The following is a 23,469-nucleotide window of genomic DNA, read 5'->3' as shown; positions in this document are numbered from 1 at the left end:
TATTTTACAGTGCATACTTGAAACAAATAACAAATTTGCCTGGAGCTACAAAACTTCGTTTTTTTTTTTTTTTCAAGTAATTTTACCCTAACAGTGCATTTCTTTTCCTCAGAGTAGATTCTTTAGGTTGTTTTATTTAACAGTGCATACTTTAAACTGACATAATAACAAAGTTCTTATAAATTCCAAATAAAAGAATTATATATTTAGAGCATTTATTTGCCTGAAGCTACAAAACTTTTTTTTTTTTTGAGTAATTCTACCCCAACTGAGTCCAAATTTTTACCTCAGATTTATTGAGTAGAATTTTTATGTTGTTTTAATTAACAGTGCATACTTTAAACTGATAAAAACACATCTCTTCCAAATTCTAAATAAAAATATTTATATATTTATAGCATTTATTTGCCTGCAGCTACAAAACTTAGTGTTTTTTTTTTAAGTAAATCTACACTAAATAAGTGCAAAGTTTTTACCTAAAATGAATTAAGTAGATCCTTTATATTGGTTTATTTAACAGTGCATACTTTAAACTGACAAAAGTAATACATTTCTAGTAAATACCAAATAAAAATATTTATAGATTTAGAGCATTTATTTGCCTGAAGCTACAAAACTTTTTTTTTTGTTGAGTAATTCTACCCCAACTGAGTCCAAATTTTTACCTCAGATTTATTGAGTAGAATTTTTATGTTGTTTTATTTAACAGTGCATACTTTAAACTGACAAATAATATGTTTCTCATAAATTCCAAATAAAATATTTATATATTTAGAGCATGTATTTGCCTAGAGCTACAAAACTTGAAAAATTGAGTAAGTAGACTGTTTATATTGTTTTTTTTTTAACAGTGCATACTTTAAACTGATGAATAGAGCATTTATTTGCCTGGAGCTACAAATGTTAGCTTTTTCAAGTAATTCTACCCTAACTGAGTGCATGTTTTTAACCACAGATTTATTGAGTAGATGTTTAATGTTGTTTTATTTTACATTACACGCTTTAAACTGATGATTAACACAATAAAACATAACTAAAACACGAGCGTTTTTGCTGAACAGAGCTAAACGTTCGTTATCCTGTGATAATCTTGTGTGATGATTGGTGTGTGGAAGTGAAGCGTGATGAATAAGAGAGGAGCCTCTGCTTTAATGAACTGAAACTCAGTTCTGGTAGGAGCTGAACGGCAGCGAGGGCCGTGGTGTTTTAAGAAGGATTTGGAGGTGCTTTATTTAGGCGTTCGGAGGTCTGAAGGTCTGAAGATCTGCTCCTGCTGCTGCTTACAGCCCATCCCCGACCCCCCGGCGCGAGAGGAGGAGCGAGAGCAGGGCCTGGCAGACAGATCCAGCTTATTTTAAGGCCTTTTCTTAGGGTGAGCAGCCTGTTATGTGCCAGTAACTCCCCTGAAGCAGTTTAATGGGATTACTGGATTACAGCCGTGCGCCACCGAGGCTGGGAATATTTACTCTCCGGACTCCGCACTCTGATTCTACCCCAGATCATACTCACCCACAGCATTTATAACTCTTATCATCATCAGCCTGCACATTTTAGTGGCGGAGCTTTGGCTCATGAAGGTTTGCAAAGCTTTGGCCCTCTGCTCTGCTGGATCATCATCTCTGGAGGAAACTGGAGCTTTAGGGAACTTCTTAGAAAGCGATCAGGGATGAGAAGGCGATGCATGGGAGTCATCATGTGCTGCTCTGAAGCTTTTTTGTAGAAAAAAACCTTAAAAAACACAAAGGTAGGCTTTTTTAATGTTTTTGCAATTGATGATGAATCAAAAATGATCTTTTATGGTCTTCAGATTGGTAATATTCATCAGAATTCATAAATAAAGGGAAAAACACTTCCAAGACCACATTGATTATTTACAAAATTAAATTACATTACTTTCAGGCTACATTTTGCAACGTCCCAAAAAAAACACTACAGTCTGAAAGTCCAGACAATATCCCCAAAATATTTAATTTGTTAGATTTTAGATAAATATGCAGATTTGAAAGAGAATAGGAAGCAAATTCTTCACAAAGCTTATTTTAATTCTCAAAAATATTGTGTCTTAAGACCTGCTCTAGACTTATAATGTCGTATAAGATCAATATAAGACCAATACAGACTTGCAAGATGCTAAAAATAGGACGAACAAATGTCAAAAGTGATATATTTTGACAAATGCATTTATTAGTTTGATTGTCTTCTGAACTTCAAACAGCCGGTAGTCCATTGCAACATAGAAACTATGTTTTTCAAGAAAAAAAAGGAAAAGGATATTCCCAACACCACATATATTACTCTTATTTTAAGGTATTACAACTATTGAGTTAATATTTGAAAATTACAATATTTTAAATTAATTAAATATTGTATTAATGGCTTAATAAAAGAGTAGCTACTTGGTTTGGAATTCACAACTTCTTGCAAATCCTATTGATCAGAGTCTCTCTAAAGTCTCTTTGCTTGCTGACATTAGAATAATGAGAGTTTATCTGTATTTATAGGTTCTTGATAAATATTTGTTTAAGAAATCCGTTTTATCAGTGGCATATCATTAGCAGAATGATGTTTATGGCACATTAGAGGCATAAAATGCCTCAATTTATAGTGTATTTATGTACCACTATGTGTATAAAGGCTTGAGCATTGAGGCGCAAGGACTGGAATTATGAAAGTCTGATTTTTGCAATTACATCATTACTTACACTGTAATAACTGCACTATAATATAAAGGGAGAGTGAGTTCTGGAGGTGTTGCGGACTTAACCCTGCTTTTATGTTCATTTGTCAGGAACAGCAGTGGTTATTACTAACTCCATTACTAAGTATTATCAATATAGTTAATATTTAGTGCAGTGGTGTTTCTTGCCTATAACAGGTAATGGTTCAATTTTTTAATGAAAAAGTTTTTAATGAAAAAATTAATCTTCATTTTTTTTTGTATGTTTCACTACTTTATGAAACATTACTTTTAAAAGACCAACATATAAAACAATAGTTTTACACAACATTAAAACATTACATTGCAATTTTGTTTCAGTTTATTTTTTGCAGAGGGTGGTTGCAAATATGTGAGATGAACCATTTTCATATTATATGTTGATTACTCTAATTAAGGCAAGCAGAAGAAGTTTCATACTGAAAAAATAAAATTTTTCCTAGGTCTGTCCAATACAATCTAGCTGGTAAGTGTCGGATCTTCATTTTTGGTATAAAAAAGGGATCATAACCGTCTACAGCATCCAAATTTTTGTTAATATTGAGGGAGAGAGTAGAATATTGGGGATGGTAATGGGTCCTGGGTGTAACCTGAGATGTTTTATGCAGGATTTATCATCTTTCCAAGCTTTTAATTCTTTCTCACTCTTTTCAATGTATTTATATCTGACAGGGTTACGCACAGGGACATTCCTTCACCCATCAGTCCGTCCATCAGCAATGTCTGTCTCTGTGCTGCCAGAATGGAAGCAGCTCCTTCTGGAGAGAAAAAGAAGGGAGGAGGAGGAGAGAGAGAGGAGAGAAAGAGAGGAAGAGGAAAGGCTGGCCAGCATGCCTGCCTGGAAACGAGGGATCATCCAGCGCAGGAGGGCAAAACAAGAAGGCGGAGGTGACAGGGAGCGAGACAGGGAGGGAGACGGGATACAGTACGGGTTTACCAGCAGGAGCTTTGATGCGTACTGTGATGAACAGCTGATGCTCAGACAGACAGATAGTGAAATTGATACAACTTCTAAAGAAACATTCAGTCAGGTGTCTGTAGAAACCATCGGCCCCATTCGACAGAACCCTTTCATCCGGTCCCAGAACAGCTACAAGAGAGAGAACCGCAGGAGGGAGGCGGAAAGAGAGAATCATGGAAAAGAGAAAGAGACGAGTGGAGAAGATTACGTGGGGGAGAAGGAAAAAGATACACGAGGAGAGGACACCCAAAACCAGGAACGAGAGTTCTGGAGAGGCAGGGATAGAGAGATAAGATTGGAAAGAACCAGGGACAGAAGTGAAGGAAGAGAGAAAGTTGGGGTTGAAGGCATTAAGGACAGAGAGAAGGATGTTGGAAGAGGAAGAAAAGAAGGAGAAAGAGATGGAGTGTGCCTCTCTCTTTCCTCCGGCCTCCGAACTATTAAAGCAGAAAACATTATCATAATCGAGAAAGATGGAAAGACTGGCGAAAGAGAAAGGGAAGAAAGGGAAGGAGAGAGACTGGCTGAGCAGGAAGAAAAGAAAGGCATGAGGATGGATCTGAGAGAGATTTTGGCCAGTGGGGGAAATGTGACCGAAATCAAGGCTTCCGAGGTACTGATCATCAAACCATCCATTTCAGAAGAGAAAAATAGAGAAGTGGAGCAGGGGAGTGAGAGAAAAAGTAGCAAGGAGAATGCAGTGGTGATTGATAAAGGGAAGGAAGGAAGAGATCAGGATAGAGGGATGAAGGTAGCCGAAGTGTGGTCTGGAAACACAATAACTCTGCACGAAGACTTGTTTAAGCAAGATAAGGACAGCCTCGGAAGTGGGAGGGTCAGTCAGATCCTCAGCAAATTCGGCCAGCAACTGAAATCTCCCTGCAGGTCCAAAAGCATCGACTTCATCAGACCAGGCAAAGAAAACTCCAGAATTAGACTAATTTATGGGCAGGAGGAAGAGAGGAAAGAGGAAATGGATTCTGGAGGATTCAAGGGAGTACCTAAACGTTCATTCAGTTTCTCTGAACAGGTCGTCTCTGAGGAAAGAAAAGTAGTAGAAAGGGCTTACTCTGACCGCAGACATCCACCTCCAGTGATGATTGTGCAATCTGAGAGTGTTGATCCCAGCACCAGGAAACCTGTAAGAGTGAGAGATGACCATCAGTTGGTGATGCAAAGAAAGAGGGAAATTGAAGGCGAGGTGGAGAAAGTGGAGCCAAAAGTACAAGAGAGCAGGATAGACAGACAGGGTGACGAAGGGAAGGAGCGAGATGCGAAAGGTCAAGGTAACTCGGAAGCCAGTGGTGGGGAGGTCTTCAGCATGGCTTCAGTCAGAAAGCCGGAAGGCATTGCGTTTGCAAGGCGGATCCCAATTAGACAGGACAGGAAAGAGTTAAAGAGATTACAGGAAAACCGAGTAGTGGACCGAGACAATGTGAGTAGACCACAAAAAGAAAGGGACAAGAAAACAGAGAAGCTGCAGAGAGATTCTGATAAAGGAAGGCAAGTAGAGGTTCACATCGAGGAAAAAGCTGAATCCATAAAGCTTAGGAGAGATGGAGAGGAAGTAACGGTTGTGATGGAGTCCGTGAAGTCCTCCTGTTCATGCATACTTGATTCTCATCACTGGTCCAACTCTCACACTGTCTCAGATCATAAGACTGAAAGTCAGCAGCATCCAGCAGTCTCAGGAGTCAGACTGAGGAAGGATGATGCAACCACAGATTACTGCAAACCACAGAACCAGCCAGAACATGTTGTGCCGCCTCAAAACAGAGATGAGCGCCTGAGTAAGACGGGTATCGTGCAAGAAATAAGGGATCATAAGAATATAGGGCCAAGTCAAGAGAGTGACGCTCCTGGGAACAAAGATAAAACAGAGAAAAGTATGATTTGGCATGAACAAGAAGAACTTCTAAGAAGCACATCTATCTCAAACAGTTATCATCCCTCTTTAAAGTCAGATGAGGCTTTGGAACCTCCAGCTCCAAAGTCTCCTAAACACGCTCCCTGGATGTCTGGAGTTGCCCAGCAAGAGATTCGCATCCCAAGATCTGTCTTCTTTGGAGTTGAAGAGATGGCAGAGGAACATAAGCCAAGTCTCTCTCTGGAAGGAGAAGGACAGATTGTTGGAGGAGATAAAGAAAGAGGTGTAGAAAGGAGGGAAAGCTGGAAGGCTGGAAGACCCCTGACCAGAGTCGAGTCCTTAAGGGAAAGAATTCGCCAGAGAGAGATGGAGAGAAAGAAAAGAGGTGAAGTAGAGGGCGAGGGAGGCAGAGAGACAGACAGAAGTGAAGGCGAGGGGATGGAGAAAGGGGGAGGAGAAAAGAGGAGAGAAGCAGAAGGAGCTCAGAGATGTTCAGTGATGGTGAACAGACAGGAAGCAGCCGTACCGCAGACTCTCAGCCTTTTTGACGTCACAAAGGAAGTAAGTGTGTCAAAAGCCAGCCCCCAACTTCCTGCTTCTGTTCCTCTCTTACTGTCGCAATCGCTCTCAGCTGGACGAGAAGCTCCACAACTCTCCAACAACGGCAAGCGCTATTTGGAGCAAGATGAGGAATTCAGGCAACATCAGGACACTGACAGCTTGACGAGAGCACCAGGAGAAGAAGGAGAAACAGAGGACGATCTGCTGGAGGATAAGTACCTCTGCCCTTCCCAATCTCCATCTCCAACCCAGTCTCTTTCGCCCACTCCTTCGCCACCTCTGCCCAACTCTTTGGCAGCCATGAGTCGAATCTACAACCTGAAGACTGTGGGCTCCAGAACTGCGGTTTGCATCAGCGAGAGGAACTCAGATGTTACCACACACAGCAAAAAGGTCTTTCCTGAGGGGAGGTTCACCCCAAAGTCTCACTCAGTGACCCAAACCTCAGTGTCGTTAGGGACGGACAGGACTGCGAGAGACGGACAGTCAGTGCCAACCACAGAAACATCCGCAGTTCAGTCAGTGCAGCGACAACTAGGGCAACTGCAGCTCAGAGAACAGGAAGTCAAACAAAGTTCCCCTGGCAATGGAGACATGCAATATGGTCCTCAGAAAGAGACTGGTAGAAAGACAGCTGAAGGCCAGAAAAGGCCAGAGACACAAACAGAGACACAGAATTCTGAATCTCCAACCAGCTCCAGAGCTTCTCCATCTCAGCAGACAGGATCACGGATCCCAACTAAACTTCCCCAGCCCAAGTCCTTCACCATTAACGGCCGGAATGCTCAGTCCCCAGAAAACGTCCAGAAGCCACCACCATCTTCACCATCATCTCCATCATCTATTTCCCTCTCTCCCTCTTTGGCACCCTCTCCAACTCGTTCCTCTCCTCTCTTTTCCATTCGGAGTGCCTCTGGTGGTCCAGGGAAGAGGGGGACCACCATAACCATCACTCCCAGGAGGCCAGCAGCTGGGAACTCACCAACTCCACCAACTCCAGCAGCTTCATCTCCATCAGCTTCATCTCCATCAGCTTTATCTCCATCAGCGACCCCAACGATACCCGAGATCCCAGTTCCAATCCCAGAGACCAACAACACGGACGAGGGGCGTAAGAAGAGATACCCCACTGTAGAGGAAATCGAGGTGATTGGTGGATACCAGAACTTGGAGAACTCATGCATGGTCAAGAACAGAGGATCACCAAAGGGGGTAAGGATAGAAAATCAATACATTTTTTTAAACTAGGCTTATCTTCACACTGTTTAAATAACACAAATAGCTTCTAAAGGTAGTTTAATTGATTCAATCAAAAAGTGATTTTTTTTCGCCTATTCTTCAACATGCAGAATATATCGCAGTTCAATATGCTTGGTTCAGTTTTAGCTCTACTTAATGCCAGATTTATAGCAAACAATTTTTAACCCTTTTAGACCTGAATTATGTGCCAGTGATAAAAAAATAAATAAATAATAATAATAATGTATGTATAATGTTCTCTGTCTGCAGTGCACACAAAGGAAGACTCTAATATTATACTATAAAATCTATAATAAACAACATTAAATCCAATTAACTAAAACAAGTAACTGTTTTTTTATGTCAATTGGATGCCAATTGGAAGCCTGGGCTTATAAGTTTTATTTTTAGATTTGATATATTGAAGTTTTTGTTCACAAACCTGCCTAAAAACACTTTTAAAAAGGTGTTCTAAATCACATACAATTCATGAAAAAGAGCTGTGCAGTGGGTGGGGCTAAACTACTGTTTTATTGGCTTATTTGGCTCATTTATTGTCTAGTGTGATTAGTTACCTGTCTCAATTAGTGTTATTTGCAACAAACCATTTGAAAAAACAAGAAAATACATGATTTCCTTTGTAATGAACGCAGGGTCTGAAAGGGTTAAGCAATTTGTGAATCTCTAGGGTTGCAGCATGCTCTCTTTCATCTTGATTGTTTGGTTTAAGGTGGTCAGGATGACAGGTTTTTAGTCTTGGCTCATGGGGAGTGTGAACAGCCAATAGGAGAGCTCTCCCAAGCTCTAAACAGGAAGTTGTTGTCCCCATTCATTTAAACAGGGCCCTATTCTGCTGTATCATTTTTATTTTTAAGTTTTTTTTTTTTAGGAACAAACTTCTGCTTGCATGAGTGCAAATGTGTGACCAATAGTTGTTTCTGTTTGTGCTTCAATGTTTTACATTTTCTCATAAATATCCATCAAGATTGTGATTTTGGAAATAATCCAAAAAGGAGTGTAGTTGCAGTTTTGCTTGTAGTGACCCTGCAAATTGTCTTGAAATTTAGTGTTGGAATTTAGCCTTTTGAAAGTATGTTTTCTTTTCCTAAAGTCTTCCAGTGTATGGTTGCCATAACTTTAACTCTGGCCTGAAGTTCAAAGATAACACTATATCATCTGCCTTCTTGCAGCCAAAGATAAGCCTATATCTGGTTTAACCCTTTAAATTCTAGGCTGTTTTGGTGTTTTCAGTTCCTCTTTCAGGTCTTATAACACAGTAATTATATCAGACAGACACATGTCCTGATCTCTTTTACTCCAGAAGACATACAGCTGCTCAAAAATATAATCATTTAAAATGTAAAAGGAAGCATAATTGTTTTACTTATTTTTCAATGTATAGACTTTAAATATATTCACAGCTAAGATATCTTTACAAAAATGGTTAGACTAGAGTGTTTATGAGATAAAAGCATAAGAATATTGATGATTTGAGTTCATTACATGGCTTATTAATTATTACTTTGATAAAATACATGGAGAAACAGCATCAGGCGGAGTTATTTTTCTTGATAATCAATAATCACACCTCTAGGATACATGTAGATTAACTTATTAAAAACCTGACACTCAGAGCAGCCTATACCTTTCAGTATTTTCAGGATCAGGACACACAAAGAAAACTACAATATATACAAAAATATAAACTATTTATTAGTATAAATAAATAAAAATTTAGTTCAATGCAAAATAACTACTAAGTAAAAATGTGCAGGTAAATTAAAAACTATATAAAGTAGTGCGCACACCATACCTAGCTTTAGTTTGAGTAAAGCAGGTAGTTTCACACTATTTCTGTGGACACTTTTGAGTCTTTATTTACTGATATTATTTGGTTTGAAACATCATATAAATATGTTTGAAGCACTAAAGGTAAATAATATTGGTTGGGGAAGGAGATTTTTCACTTTTTTAGGTGTTTTTCTCTCAGTGGGTTTCTTGTAGATTTAGCTTTACCGCACTGGGATGTGATTCATCACTATTATTAGAAAGAGTAAGCTCCGCCATTTTTTTAACCATATATGGATTATGTTTATGTGTGAAGGGATTCCTGAGTAATTAAGATGAGAACACAAGGAGAGATTTTGGATGGAAAAGCTTCAAACATAACAAGCCCTAGCTTTAGTATCTTCGGTATCTTTATTTAGGAAGCATTGTAGTGCAGAATTTATCATTGAATATGTATCTTTTTTAACAATGCAATGCAGTAATGCAGGGGTGTCCAAACTTTTTTTGTTGGGGACCAATAGGAGAAATATATTTGAAGTTACGGGCCACAGACTCTGTAATAAAACAAATAATGAAATATAACACTTTAAATAATACATTTTCCTGATTATTTTATTTACACACCATTTTACTTGACTTACTATCTTTATCTTTGACAGTGTTGAGTAAACTAAGATTTTTTCATGATGTTTCTTAATATTAAACTCCTTAATTACGGCAACTTTTAGACTCTTCTGCACTTTTTCTGTGCTACAACTGAACACTCTCTCCGCTTTTAGACTCTTTGGCCTGTTTTTCTGCACTAGAAATGCGCACTCTCTCCGCTTTTAGACTCTTTGGCCCGTTTTTATGCACTAGAAATGCGCACTCTCTCCACTTTTAGACTCTTTTGCCTGTTTTTCTGCGCTACAACTGAGCACTCTCTCCGCTTTTAGACTCTTTTGCCCCGATTTCTGCGCTAGAAATGCGCAGTCTCTCCGCTTTTAGACTCTTTGGCCCGTTTTTCTGTGCTAGAAATGCGCACCCTCTCCGCTTTTAGACTCTTTGGCCCGTTTTTCTGCACTAGAAATGCGCACTCTCTCCGCTTTTAGACTCTTTGGCCCGTTTTTCTGTGCTAGAAATGCACACCCTCTCCGCTTTTAGACTCTTTGGCCCGTTTTTCTGCACTAGAAATGCGCACTCTCTCCGCTTTTAGACTCTTTGGCCTGTTTCTGACACCTATCGTTCAAACTTTGAATCTCATATTATAAAAACCTGCTTAAGAGCGAGCCAACTTTCATTCTATTTCTAAAATACCTAGTTTGGACACCCCTGCAGTACTGCATATTCTGGTGCACAGGAGTGTTTCAGTGCACTGTAGTGGTTGCAGTAACAGTGTCAGGAGATCACAAGAGAGTGATCTTTCATTAGTGCTGTTAGAACATCTCCCTGTGTGACACCATCCAGGACACAGGCTCAGCTGTAAGCCAGCTTAAGCTCAAACTCTCACGCCATCCCAGCTGACAGGTGAAACAGCAGACACCCCCCCAACACACACACACACACACACACACACACATACTGTACATACACACAGCGTAAAACAAAGGGATTTTCCAGAAGACAAAATATATAGGATGATATATATGATGGTATCTGGTTTTCAAGCATTTACAGCCTTAAAACACTTAATTAATCTCATAAAGAACTTGAAAATTACTTTCTGAGCTCGACCAGGTGTGTGTTGCAGGAAATACTTAAACATATATATATATACAGGGGTTGGACAATGAAACTGAAACACCTGTCATCATGTTAGTGTGGGATTTTAGCATTCATGGCTAAATTGGAGCAGCCTGGTGATCAATCTTCATTAATTGCACATTATTGCACCAGTAAGAGCAGAGTGTGAAGGTTCAATTAGCAGGGTAAGAGCACAGTTCTGCTCTAAATATTACAATGCACACAACATTATGGGATACATACCAGAGTTCAAAAGAGGACAAATTGTTGGTGCACGTCTTGCTGGAGCATCTGTGACCAAGACAGCAAGTCTTTGTGATGCATCAAGAGCCACGGTATCCAGGGTAATGTCAGCATACCACCAAGAAGGACCGACCACATCCAACAGGATTAACTGTGGACGCTGTAGGAGGAAGCTGTCTGAAAGGGATGTTCGGGTGCTAACCCGGATTGTATCCAAAAAACTGATCAAATCACACAGAATTCAATGTGCACCTCAACTCTCCCGTTTCCACCAGAACTGTCCGTCACCACAATCAATTATTGTGCTCTAAAACCAGGTGTTTCAGTTTCATTCTCCAAACCCTGTATATCACTTTTTATCAATATTTAAATTTCGATATTCAATTTTATTACCTTTTATTTTATCTCTAATAATTTTAAATATACATTATTTTTACTTGTATACAATACCCAGTTAATATTTAAAGATTTATGTTTATTTATGAAATCAGAATACAATATTTTAAAAATATAGGAAATCACCCTGGTTTACACTGAGGTTATATTAGGGTTTATGGAACATGTTTGCTTTCCCTCTTCTCAATCTAACACTCACACACACACTCTCTGCTGTCACACTGTCAGTAATCACTCAGTAATCGGTCAAACCGTAATCCTGAACCAATCGGAAACACCCTACCACCTCACACAGACACACCACACCCTCAGCTCGCCTCAGACACTGGGTGGAGTGTATCTAGAAAGCAGAGAAAAGCCAGTATTTAAACATAACTTTAAGATTTACATGTCATGAAGACATCCTCTGACTCATAATAGACCATTAATGCGAGTTTGGGGTCATTTCCTGGCTTGGTTTCACTGTTTTGTGCTGTTGCATTTGCAACATGATAGCTGCTGTTGTTAAAGACTACAGTAAGATAAAAGTGTTGTACTCGTTTTAATGTATTAATTAATATAGAATGAATGATTCTATACAGAAAAATAAGGTTACATTCACATTAACAAGCTAAAGTGACCCAGATCTGATTTTTTTCATTGCTGTGTGAATGCGCCAAATCCACTTTTATATGTGGATTTATATCGGATACATATGCGATTCATAGATGTGCAACATAAATGTGAACAATCAAATCAGAATTCATGCATCTTTTTGCTTTTACACACTAGCATTAGCATTAGCATAACTTAACTTGACCCTTGGAACTCCACACAGAATATAATATGAGGCAATATGTAGATTTTTCACATTAATTACATTTAAATATGTACAAATGTACATTAGCACAAATGCATCGTACTGTATTTGAGGATACTACATAAATACATGTTGACACATTTTAAGGCGAGTGTGGTTAGCACCTAGAGATGTGGTTAGCACCATGCTAATTGTTGGGATACAGGATTAGGCAATATTTAGCTACGTTACATTTGCATTAAACTGGAGGTATTCAATTATGGTCACTTATCAATATAGCAACATAACATAGGCTACGTTCACATTACCAGACTGAAGTTACTCAAATTAGATTTTTTTGCTCAGTGTTGCTCAGATCTGATTTATTTTCATTGCTGTGTGAACGTGCCAAATCTGACTTTTTTCAAAAACAGATTTGAGCCACTTCCATACGTGCTGCTAAATTAGATATGTATCCAATCCATGGATGTGCCACATGAATGTGAACGGTCAAATCTGAATTCATGCGTTTTTTTGCTTTTACACATTAGCATTAGCATTAGCGCTACGTGCTTCTCTCTCATACCCACACTGCATCTCTTGGTGCAGCTGTTCAGCTATAGCTGTAAAAAAAACAGCAAAAGCAAACCACCTGTCCTTTTTTCACCTCCTGGACCTGAGCATGAACTTCAGAGCAGCTGTTTACTCTCCACTCCAGCAAAAGATGCTCCACATATGAGCTGCTAACTCATCCATTTCCCTTTATAAAGCCTCTCACCTTTTAGAGTCTCTCACCTCTCTAATAGGAGGGTTTTTGTTGTTGGTGAAGAAGGAGACGTTTATACAGGTATCAATGTGCAGCATGTGAGACGTTTCAGGAACAGATTCGTTATTCACTCCCACTTTGATACAAGGATCTCTAGTTCAAATCCCGAGTCATTCTGCGTCACACTCAGCAGCCGGAGTCCGAGAGAGCAAAATTGACCGTGCTCTTTTTGAGTGGGTTGGTAGCACTTTTTCCCACATCATGCTCTCTGGCACAGGCATTTGTTAGCTAAAATATAAGAGCTGGGGATCTGGTGCTCTTATCAGAGTTTGCTGGCTACCCATTGTACATTCTAGAGGGTAAATGGCTAAAATTACCTTTGTCTTGTACCATTAAATTAGAGGTTAGATCGTGTGCACTTTCTGCCTGTGCCCGACCCAACCCGCCCAATAAACTGTCGTTATGAGCCGAGCCCGACCCATAAACTGGCTGTTTTCAGGCTGATTGAATGAGCGAAATATGATCAGAGTTATGTTAATTAACACTGTAACATAGAAGCATAGAACTATTATTTAACTAAAATGATTTTTTAGAACAGCTACACACAGTGCTGCAAGTCAAACGCGGACATAACATTTTTCATTTTTCATTATAGTTTAATTTAATTTTGTTGTTATTTTTTCTCCTACAGTTCAGTAAGTTATAATTTGTTTTTAGAGTGGGCTTGCTAGTTTTTATTAGTTTTCACACATCTTGATCAAGCTCAGTAATTTCAGTTCGTTTTAGTTAGTTTTATAAACACACAATACAGTTCCAGTTAGTTATTTAGTTATGTTTTTTTCCTTTTAATTATCGTTTTTATTAGATTCAGTTAACAAAAATGTTTTTTTCACTTTCAGTTTTCGTTATTTCTTTGTTTTCGTAAACAATAATGATTGGTTACTTTGCTTAGCAACATTGTGATTATCACACCAGACATTTATATAAAATACAAATATAATAAAAAAAACAGATGCCTACATCTCGGACTCTTTTCTGGAGCCCGACCCGACCCGGTCCGGTCCGAGGAATGTGGTGGAAAATCTCGGCCCGACCCGACCCAATTTCGGGTCGGTCCTCGGGTCAGGTCGGGTTCGGGCAGAGAATCTAAGCTCTACATTAAATACACTTTATCTTGTTGTGAGAGCTCATATAGGGCGCCAAATCACACGTAATCCACTGAAGGAGCTTCTATTAGAAAACTTCCCCTCATTCTCACAAATGTCTCACTTCTCTATTAGAGGAGCATGCAATTTGGCACTTTTTCATATTTTCTCACTTGTATGATGACAAAATACAGCACTGCATCCTTTTACATTGCCTCTACTGTAACAGGCATCCTTTTGGAAACACTCTTTGTTCAGGCTGGCATGGAAATCAATTCTTAATGGGACCTTTTTTTTATTTAAAGAGCAGTCTATCGAGAGATGGGCACTCATTAAGACACATTATCAAAATTTCTAGATTTCTAGAGGCGTATTTTAATTTATTGCAGGAACAAGAAACCCCAGCATGCGTTATCACTTTTTTTTTTTTGCTTTTTTGCTAATGAAAAGTACAGCTAATAAGGCAAATTGTCTCTTTTTGCCACTATAGAGGGCACTTTAGCAATGCATTTCCAGTCTGAAGGACTGTAGGTAAATCCGTGTTGTTGTGGTTATTTGAGTGTAATCACTGCCTTCATCTCTCTCCTTCTGATTCATTTGATTGGTTTAAATTTCAAAGCAGCAGATTGTAGTTCATTTTACAGCACTGGCTCATGGCAGACAGGAGTACAGATCTAATGCACTGCTTTAGTGATGCAGCTGAAGCAAGAAACCACAAACTGAGGCTGATGAGTTAGCAGCTCATAGGTGGAGCATCTTTTGCTGGAGTGGAGAGTAAACAGCTGCACTGAAGTTCATGCTCAGCTCCAGGAGGTGAAAAAAAAGGACAGGCGGTTTGCTTTTGCTGTTTTTTTACAGCTATAGCTGAACAGCTGCACCGAGAGATGCAATGTGGGTACGAGAGAGAAGCACGTATAGCTAATGCTAATGCTAATGTGTAAAAGCAAAAAGACGCATGAATTCAGATTTGACCGTTCACATTCATGTGGCACATCCATGGATTGGATACATATCTAATTTAACAGCACATATGGAAGTGGCTCAAATATGTTTTTAAAAAAGTCAGATTTGGCACGTTCACACATCAATGAAAATAAATCAGATCTGAGCCACATTGAGCAAAACAATCATAGTTGAGACACTTCAGCCTGATAATGTGAACGTAGCCTATGTTATGCTGCTATATTAATAAGTGCCCATAATTGAATACCTCCAGTTTAATGCAAATGTAACGTAGCTAAATATTGCCTAATCCTGTATCCCAACAATTAGCATGGTGCTAACCACATCTCTAGGTGCTAACCACACTCGCCTTAAAATGTGTCAACATGTATTTATGTAGTATCCTCAAATACATTTCGATGCATTTGTGCTAATGTACATTTGTATTTTTTTATGTCAATAATGTGAAAACTCTACTAATTCCCTTATATTTTATTCTGTGTGGAGTTCCACAGGTCAAGTTAAGTTATGCATGAGGAATATTTTCACAAAATCACTGTAAACACACACAGAAACACCCTGAAAGCAAGTATGTAAATATAATAACATTTTCAAGAAATATATGTACAGTACTTAATATTTACTGTGTGTTTATTGAAATTACTTTTACTTATATTCAGATAAATTACTATATTAAATTTAAAAAAATAGTTTTACTGTATTTATTTATTATTTTTAATTCTGTTCTCACCCAGGATTTTCCACTCTATATATTTTGCTTGATATAAGTGTTTAACCCTCCTGTTTTGTTATGGGTCAAATTGACCCGTTTTAAAGTTTAAAGATTTAGGAAAAATAGTAAAAAAAAACATTTTTAATCCAGTATGAAACTTCTTCTGCTCGCCTTAATTAGTGTAATTAACATATAATATATAAAAATGTTTCAACTCACATATTTTCAACAATCACCTCCTGCAAAAACTACAAAAACTAAAACAAAATTGCAATGTTATGTTTTAATGTAATGTAAAACTATTGTGTTTTTTTATGTTGTTTTTTTTCAAAAGCATTAAAGTAGTGAAACATGAACAAAAATTGAACATGTATTTTTATATGGAAAATAAGTGAATACTAATCCTAATTGAAACATTACCTGTTAGAGGTAAGGAACACCATTGCACTAAATATTGATAGAATAATTAGTAATAGAGTTGATTGCCGGCAGCGCCAGGCGACGGCAGCAGCTGGCTAGCTCTCCGGCGAACGTGTAGACTTTTTTGTTTATATTTCTGTTTTCTTGTGCACCTACTTGCACATACTTCCAGAATGTGCAAACCTATCATCGCCTACGACAAAGAAACGCTGCTAGACATCGGTAAGCGCTGTAAGGACATAACTTTTAGCCTACCGTTTGCTGATACCACGCTGGACATTGTCCGCCCCAGCAGACCGGTGCCGTGCTCGGCCCCGCATCCGACCGGAAGAAGCAGGCGGCGGGCACGCGAGCGTTGCCAGAGGCGGGGGAAGCGAGCTGGTGTCCGAGTGCGGCTAGCTAAGCTAGCTAGCATACCACTTCCCACACTGTTGCTCGCAAATGTCCGATCACTAGAGAACAAACTGGACGAACTGAGACTCCGGCTCACTACTGATCGCCAAACCAGAAACAGCTGTGCTCTCATTTTCACAGAAACCTGGCTCCACAACGGCATCCCGGACTCTGCCATCAAGCTAGACGGGCTAACAGCTCACCGCGGTGATCAGATGTCCGCATCTCTAAAAACAAAAGGAGGCGGACTCTGTGTGTTTGTAAACAACCGCTGGTGCACCAACTCCGCTGTTATTGAGCACTGCTGCTCCCCGGACCTGGAGTACATGGCGGTGAGATGCCGGCCCTTCTACCTCCCCCGGGAATTTAACGTAACTTTAATTTGGGCTGTTTACATCCCCCCTCAAAGCGATGCTAAGCTAGCACTATCCACACTGGCTAATGCTATCAATAAGCTGCAGTCCCGTTACCCAGAGGCTGCGCTCATTATCGCTGGAGATTTCAACCAGACTGATCTCAGGTCAGTCTGCCACAGACTCTACCAACACATCTCCTGTCCTACACGAGGGGAAAATACGCTTGATCACGTCTACACAAACATTACGGATGCTTACAACTCCACTCCTCTGCCTCCATTTGGTAAGAGTGATCACATTTCACTTCTCCTGAAACCCACATACAAGCAGCTGCTGAAGCGGGTGAAAGCAACAGCAAAGACAGTGCGTGTATGGCCAGAGGGGGCAGAGTCAATGCTACAAGACTGCTTTGAGTGTGCGGACTGGGATATGTTCAAAACTGCAGCCACCAGGGACTCACTTGTGGATGTTAATGAATATGCATCTTCTGTCACCACGTTCATCAAGAAGTGTGTGGATGACGTGACTGAAAAGAAACAAATCCGCACATTTCCAAACCAAAAGCCATGGATGAACAGTGAAGTCCGCAGTCTGCTGAAAGCCCGTGATGCTGCCTTCAAATCTGGCAACAGTGAAGACCTCAAAGCTGCCAGACACAACCTAAAGGTTGGCATCAGAGCTGCCAAACGCACACACAGCTCTCAGATCGCAGCATACTTCAATGCCAACTCAGACCCCAGACGCATGTGGCAAGGAATCCAAGCAGTCACTGATTACAAGAGCCAAGCCAACAGCCCTACTTGCTCGGACGCCTCCCTTCCTGCAGAACTGAATAACTTTTATGCCCGGTTTGAGAACACTGTTCAAGCATGTCTACCTATCACTGCCCTGCCCTCTGCCACAGATGAGCCACTCATACTGGCTACAGAAGAGGTGAGGAAAGCACTGAAGCGGGTCTCTACTCGGAAAGCAGCTGGTCCAGATGGTATCCCGGGTAGAGTTCTAAAAGCTTGCTCCAGCCAACTCGCGGCCCCCTTCACGGACCTCTTCAATGTCTCCCTGGCACAGTCCACAGTTCCTGACTGCTTAAAAGCCACAACAATCATCCCTGTTCTGAAGAAATCCTCCATCTCCTGTCTGAACGATTACCGTCCCATTGCTCTCACACCCATTGTGATGAAGTGCTTTGAGAGGCTGATCTCAGCTCACATAAAGAACAGCCTACCCAACACTCTGGACCCGCATCAGTTTGCCTACCGAGCAAACAGGTCCACGGATGATGCTGTTGCCCTGGCAATGCACACTGCACTCAACCACTTGGAGGGAACAAACACATATGTCAGATTGTTGTTTGTTGATTTCAGCTCCGCATTTAACACCATCATCCCATCCAGACTGGTCTCCAAGCTTAGCACCCTTGGAATCAGCAACTCACTCTGTAACTGGATCTTGGACTTTCTTACTGGTAGACCTCAGTCCGTCAGAATGGGGGATCACACCCCCCCTCCACTTATACTCAACACTGGATGCCCCCAAGGCTGTGTGCTCTCACCTCTGCTCTTCACTCTCTACACCCACGACTGCTCTGCTAAGCACAGCTCCAACACCATCATCAAGTTTGCTGACGACACTACAGTCATTGACAAAATTACCAACAATGATGAAGGAGCATATAGGGAGGAAGTGGAGCTCCTGGCAAAGTGGTGCACCGTCAACAATCTCTCCCTCAACGTCAACAAAACCAAGGAGCTGATTGTTGATTTCAGGCGGGGGAACAGAGTGCACCCACCCATGAGCATCGGGGGAGCAACAGTGGAGAAAGTCAGCAGCTTCAGGTTCCTTGGTGTCCACATCTCCGAGGACCTCACCTGGTCACTGAACACATCTCACATCATCAGAAAAGCCCAGCAACGCCTCCACTTTCTCCGGCGGCTGAGGAGTGTCGATCTACCGCAACAGCTCCTCTGCAACTTCTACAGAGCCACTGTAGAGAGCATCCTCACAAGCTGCATCACAGTATGGTACGGCAGTGCCACTGCTGCTGAACACAAGGCCCTGCAGAGAGTGGTGAAGTCTGCCCAACACATCACCGCAACTACCCTTCCATCCATACATCACCTCTACAACAAGAGATGCCTGAGGAAGGCTATCAGCATCTCCTCCGATCCTACCCACCCCAGCCACTTCCTGTTCCAACCCCTGCCTTCCAGGAAAAGGTACAGGAACATTAGAACCAGAACCACCAGACTGAAGAACAGCTTTTTCCCACGTGCTGTGAAATTGCTGTCTCCAGCAACACTAACTTCAACCTGAACAGTACACAGACTGACCACTGACCACTCCCAGTTTCCTACATGGCCACTGATTGCTTCAGCACAGAGACTGTATGCACTTTGCACTTTAATCAACCTGGCCTACCTCTACTATTATACACATATGGACTATATACAATGTACCGCTGTCACTACTGCACTTTAAACACTTTAACTTTAAACAGTACCTCATCACACAAACATAAACATACCAATAATCTTATTGTAACTATTGTTTGTGTCCCCTGTACTTTTGCCCTATAAGTGTGTTTTATGTCCCCTGTACCTTTTGCCCCTACACTGTGTGTTTTGTTTTGCACTTCTCTGTATCTATCGTCTGAGCACTATTTACTCTGTCCTACACTTTCCTTGTCTGCACTGGAGATCTTGCCTTATAGTGTTTTGTTTTACTGTACAACCCTGTATCATTATAATGACAATAAATTGAATTGAATTGAATTGAATAATGAAATATTTACACTGCTTGTTAGGATTTTTTTGGTTTTAGACATTTTTTGGGATAATTAAACATGCACTGATGCACTGATAAATGAACATAACAGGAGGGTTAATACTCTCAAGTGCAGAAACTCAAGTATTTATAGAATTTTCCACGTTTGCATCGTGTAGAGATCTGTATCTGCTTGTTTTCTCTGTGTCTCTGGACGTGTTTTCTGCTTTATTTCGCTGCAGGCGCTGGATGAGGTCAGATTTCTTGCTTAGTCAGGTTTTCTGACATCATTTCAGCGCTTATTTCCAGTGGACGCATCCTTTCATACTAATTAGGACACTGGAGCACAAAGAAGCCTCTGAGAGAATCAAGGAACAACATGAACGAGTTTGTCCTGCTTTTCAGTCAGTTAATAGACCAGTTCAGGCCGACGGCCAAACGCTATACACTGTTCCTCCAGACTTCACTTCCTGTTCAAATAATCAGCATCAAAAAGACCTTTAAAACTGTCCTCTGATCAGCATCACCTACATCATACATATAGAGCGCTATCTCACACCCTGCTAACGGGTTATTTCCACTCCGTCCTCCTGCCTGGTTTAAATAGCAGCAGAGCTTCTGAATATATCTACACTGATGGGCGTGGTGTTCTGGAAATGAGGTGTGTTCAGGTACATTTCTGGAGTTTTGCTTGTTTATCTTGATAACAGAAAACACAGGAGCTCCACTGACTGATTAAAACCCTGACAACAGTCAACAGTCAGACATTTATCGCTATCTCTGCAACACAGGTCCACAAAACCAACTTTTACATCAATAATAAACAGAATAGTAAATAAAATAACATTGCTGTTCCTCTGCTGAGAAGCGTTTGTTGGACATGTCCAGGTAGCTGCACCGTTAAAATAGCAATCCACCAAAGTCAAAGCTCACCTGATTCTTAAAGAGAATGATGAGCAAGAGACACTCTGATTGGTTTATGTCACGTTACGCCCAAAATGATGAATTATTAAACACACCCATGATTAATTAAGAGAATTTTACACATTTTGAGCTGTGCACGGCATACTTTTCCCATTGGTAAATGGATTGCCTATAAATCGATATAATATAATAGAATTTAATATAATAATATATGATCAAATAGTCTCATCAAATGTGCTGCCTTGTATCTACTAATGTGTGACTGTAACTCTGTGTCAGTGTATATCAGTATCACAGTATCGACATTTGTAGTGTTATATTCATCCTAATAAAAGACATTAAACAAATATAATGTGCCTAAAATAATAACACCAACAAATATATGATTCTGCAGCTCTTTACTGAACACACTCATTCAACACTCAAATTGATAAAAGTAAAGTTACCCCCCAAACGCCGCTAAGTACTAGCTAGCTCTTTCACCGTTCAGAGCTGAGTATTATCTGTAGCCTGTAGGGTGCTGTTAACCCTGGCTAGCACTGCTGGAGCAGCATTAGCATTAGCCATTAACCGTGCTAAGATCTAGCTCTCTCGCCATTCAGAGGTGAGTATATCGGACTGTTGCCTTCCCGTTCACTGTGTTAAAACAAGCTACATGGGACAAACCGCTAGCTAATATTACCCTGGCTTACCAGAACACTCAGGGTTCCTCAGTTAGCGCTAGCAGTTAGCTGCTAATGATAATGCTGCTGCACCCAGCCTTAGTGTAAATCTGGAAATCTAAGGTCACTGTAAACAACAGGAAGCGCTTTACTCACCCAAATAAACTTTTCAAGTTTTCAGGAGAAAAATATATGTAGATTAACACCCACTGCTCATTTGACTTTAAAAGAAAAGTTTTTTTTAAAGATTTACAGTTTTGTTAACTAAGGTACTCCCCCCGTGGGGACACGTGGCGTCACCCCTGTTCCTTACTAGTGTCGCATAATGCATCTCATCAATCCCTGCGCCTTATAGTGTGGAAAATATATGGTAAGATAAGGGATTACATTAAAATCATGGCCAGAAATGACCTTATCCAGTTTAAAGGGTTTGAACGGCCAGTAGAACCAGATAGACCTTCATATTCTCACGCTTCCACATTGTTTACTATAAGCTGACTCAGAGCACTTTGGCAGAAAGTGGCTCGACTGCATATTTTCTGAGGAGTCAACCCATCCAGTGTGACCAATGTTTTAACACTGCTGTTTTTAAGCTAAAAACAGATGATGACTTCAGTCTGAGAGAAGTATAGCACTGAATTACAGCATTTGTTTCTATATTGCCCATTGTCTTTACTTAGTAAGAAGAGCCCTTTAATATGAATGAGCTCCTCTAATCAATCAGAGGTCAGTTTAAACTTAGTTTAAAACAGTGTATTTATTTTATCTATGCTGTATTTATTTAGAATATGTAGATTTGTTTTTTGAAATAATTTAATTCCAATCACTGAATATTTGTAAAAATTAATAGTTAATTGCTCTTTAAAAGTAATGTGTAAATTATTTTTTACACTATTATATATATATTTTTATTGTATCATTTAATGGTCTTAAAATATCAACAATATAATTTATCACAATTATTTCTGTGACATAATATCATTTAAAAGATTGTTTTTTTGTGAGAGAAAATGTCACTCAAGCAGGCCATAAAAAAATAACACTACAATTCTTTTAAATGTAAGATAAAACCAAACTTGATCAGTTCTGCTTTCTCTACACTACTTAAGAGCACAGTATCATGACAGGATGAATTCTATTGTGTTTACAAAAGTAAGAAGAGCTCATTAATATGAATGAGCTGGAATGTAAACTTAGTTTAAAACAGTTGGTTTATTTTTTCTATGTTGTATTTATTTAGGATATGTAGATTTTTTTTAAATATCTGTAATAATTAAAAGCTAATTTCTCATTAAAAGTAATGCATTTTATATTATAATTGTATCTATATCATTTAATGATCTTATTATCACAACTATTTCTGTGACATAATATAAATTAAAAGATAAAGAAATAAAGAAACACTAACACTCCAGTTCTTTCAAATGTAAGATAAAAACACACATTATCAGTTCTGCTTTCTCTACACTACTAAACAGTACTGTATCATGACTGTAGCATTCATGGGATCTGAGCCACTTCCTCTGTTTAAACCCACAGTTCCTTTAACAGTTTCATTACCAGAACCCATTTAATCACATTTAACAATGTGATACAGAATAGTGCAAGTTTACTATTATTTATTATTACCCCACCATCAGTCTATTATCACTCCTTCCTCCTGTCTGGTTTAAACAGCAGCAGAGCTTCTGAATATATCTACACTGATGGGCGTGGTGTTCTGGAAATGAGGTGTGTTCAGGTACATTTCTGCAGTTTTACTTGTTTATCTTGGTAACAGAAAACACAGGAGCTCCACTGACTGAATAAAACCTAGACAGACGCCAACAGTCAGACGTTCATCGCTATCTTGGAAACATAAACCCAACTTTCACATCAACAATAAACAGAATAGTAAATAAAATAACATTGCTGTTCCCGTAAATGAGCTGCTGGAGCTCCTTCACAGCGTCAACCAGCAGCTCAGCTTCCTCTGCTGAGAAGAGTTTGTTGAACACGTCCAGGTAGCTGCACCGTTACAATAGCAATCCACCAAAGTCGGAGCTCACCTGATCTACTCTTAAAGAGAATGATGAGCAAGAGACACTCTGATTG

The 23,469-nt window shown here is 39.8% G+C and overlaps 1 protein-coding gene across 2 annotated transcripts in view; it reads left to right on the top strand.

The window, feature by feature from the left end:
• Positions 1–1,211: 1,211 nt before the first annotated feature.
• LOC103033898 (protein phosphatase 1, regulatory subunit 18) overlaps positions 1,212–23,469 on the top strand; it is a 30,147-nt gene continuing 7,889 nt past the window's right edge. Inside the window, exons 1-2 of one of the 2 annotated variants that reach the window (XM_022663559.2) lie at positions 1,212–1,744; positions 3,389–7,317. In XM_022663559.2, coding sequence (XP_022519280.2) covers positions 3,436–7,317 — 3,882 coding nt within the window. In that variant the 5' untranslated portion in view covers positions 1,212–1,744; positions 3,389–3,435. Of the gene's footprint in view, positions 1,745–3,350; positions 7,318–23,469 lie in introns of those variants that run through there. The other variant, XM_015603545.3, reaches the window with a different exon arrangement.

The sequence above is a fragment of the Astyanax mexicanus genome, unplaced genomic scaffold (genome assembly GCF_023375975.1).
Source record: "Astyanax mexicanus isolate ESR-SI-001 unplaced genomic scaffold, AstMex3_surface scaffold_32, whole genome shotgun sequence".
NCBI lineage: Eukaryota > Metazoa > Chordata > Actinopteri > Characiformes > Acestrorhamphidae > Astyanax > Astyanax mexicanus.
The sequence above is the reverse complement of the archived record's forward strand: the minus strand, read 5'-3'. Positions and strand labels throughout refer to the sequence as shown.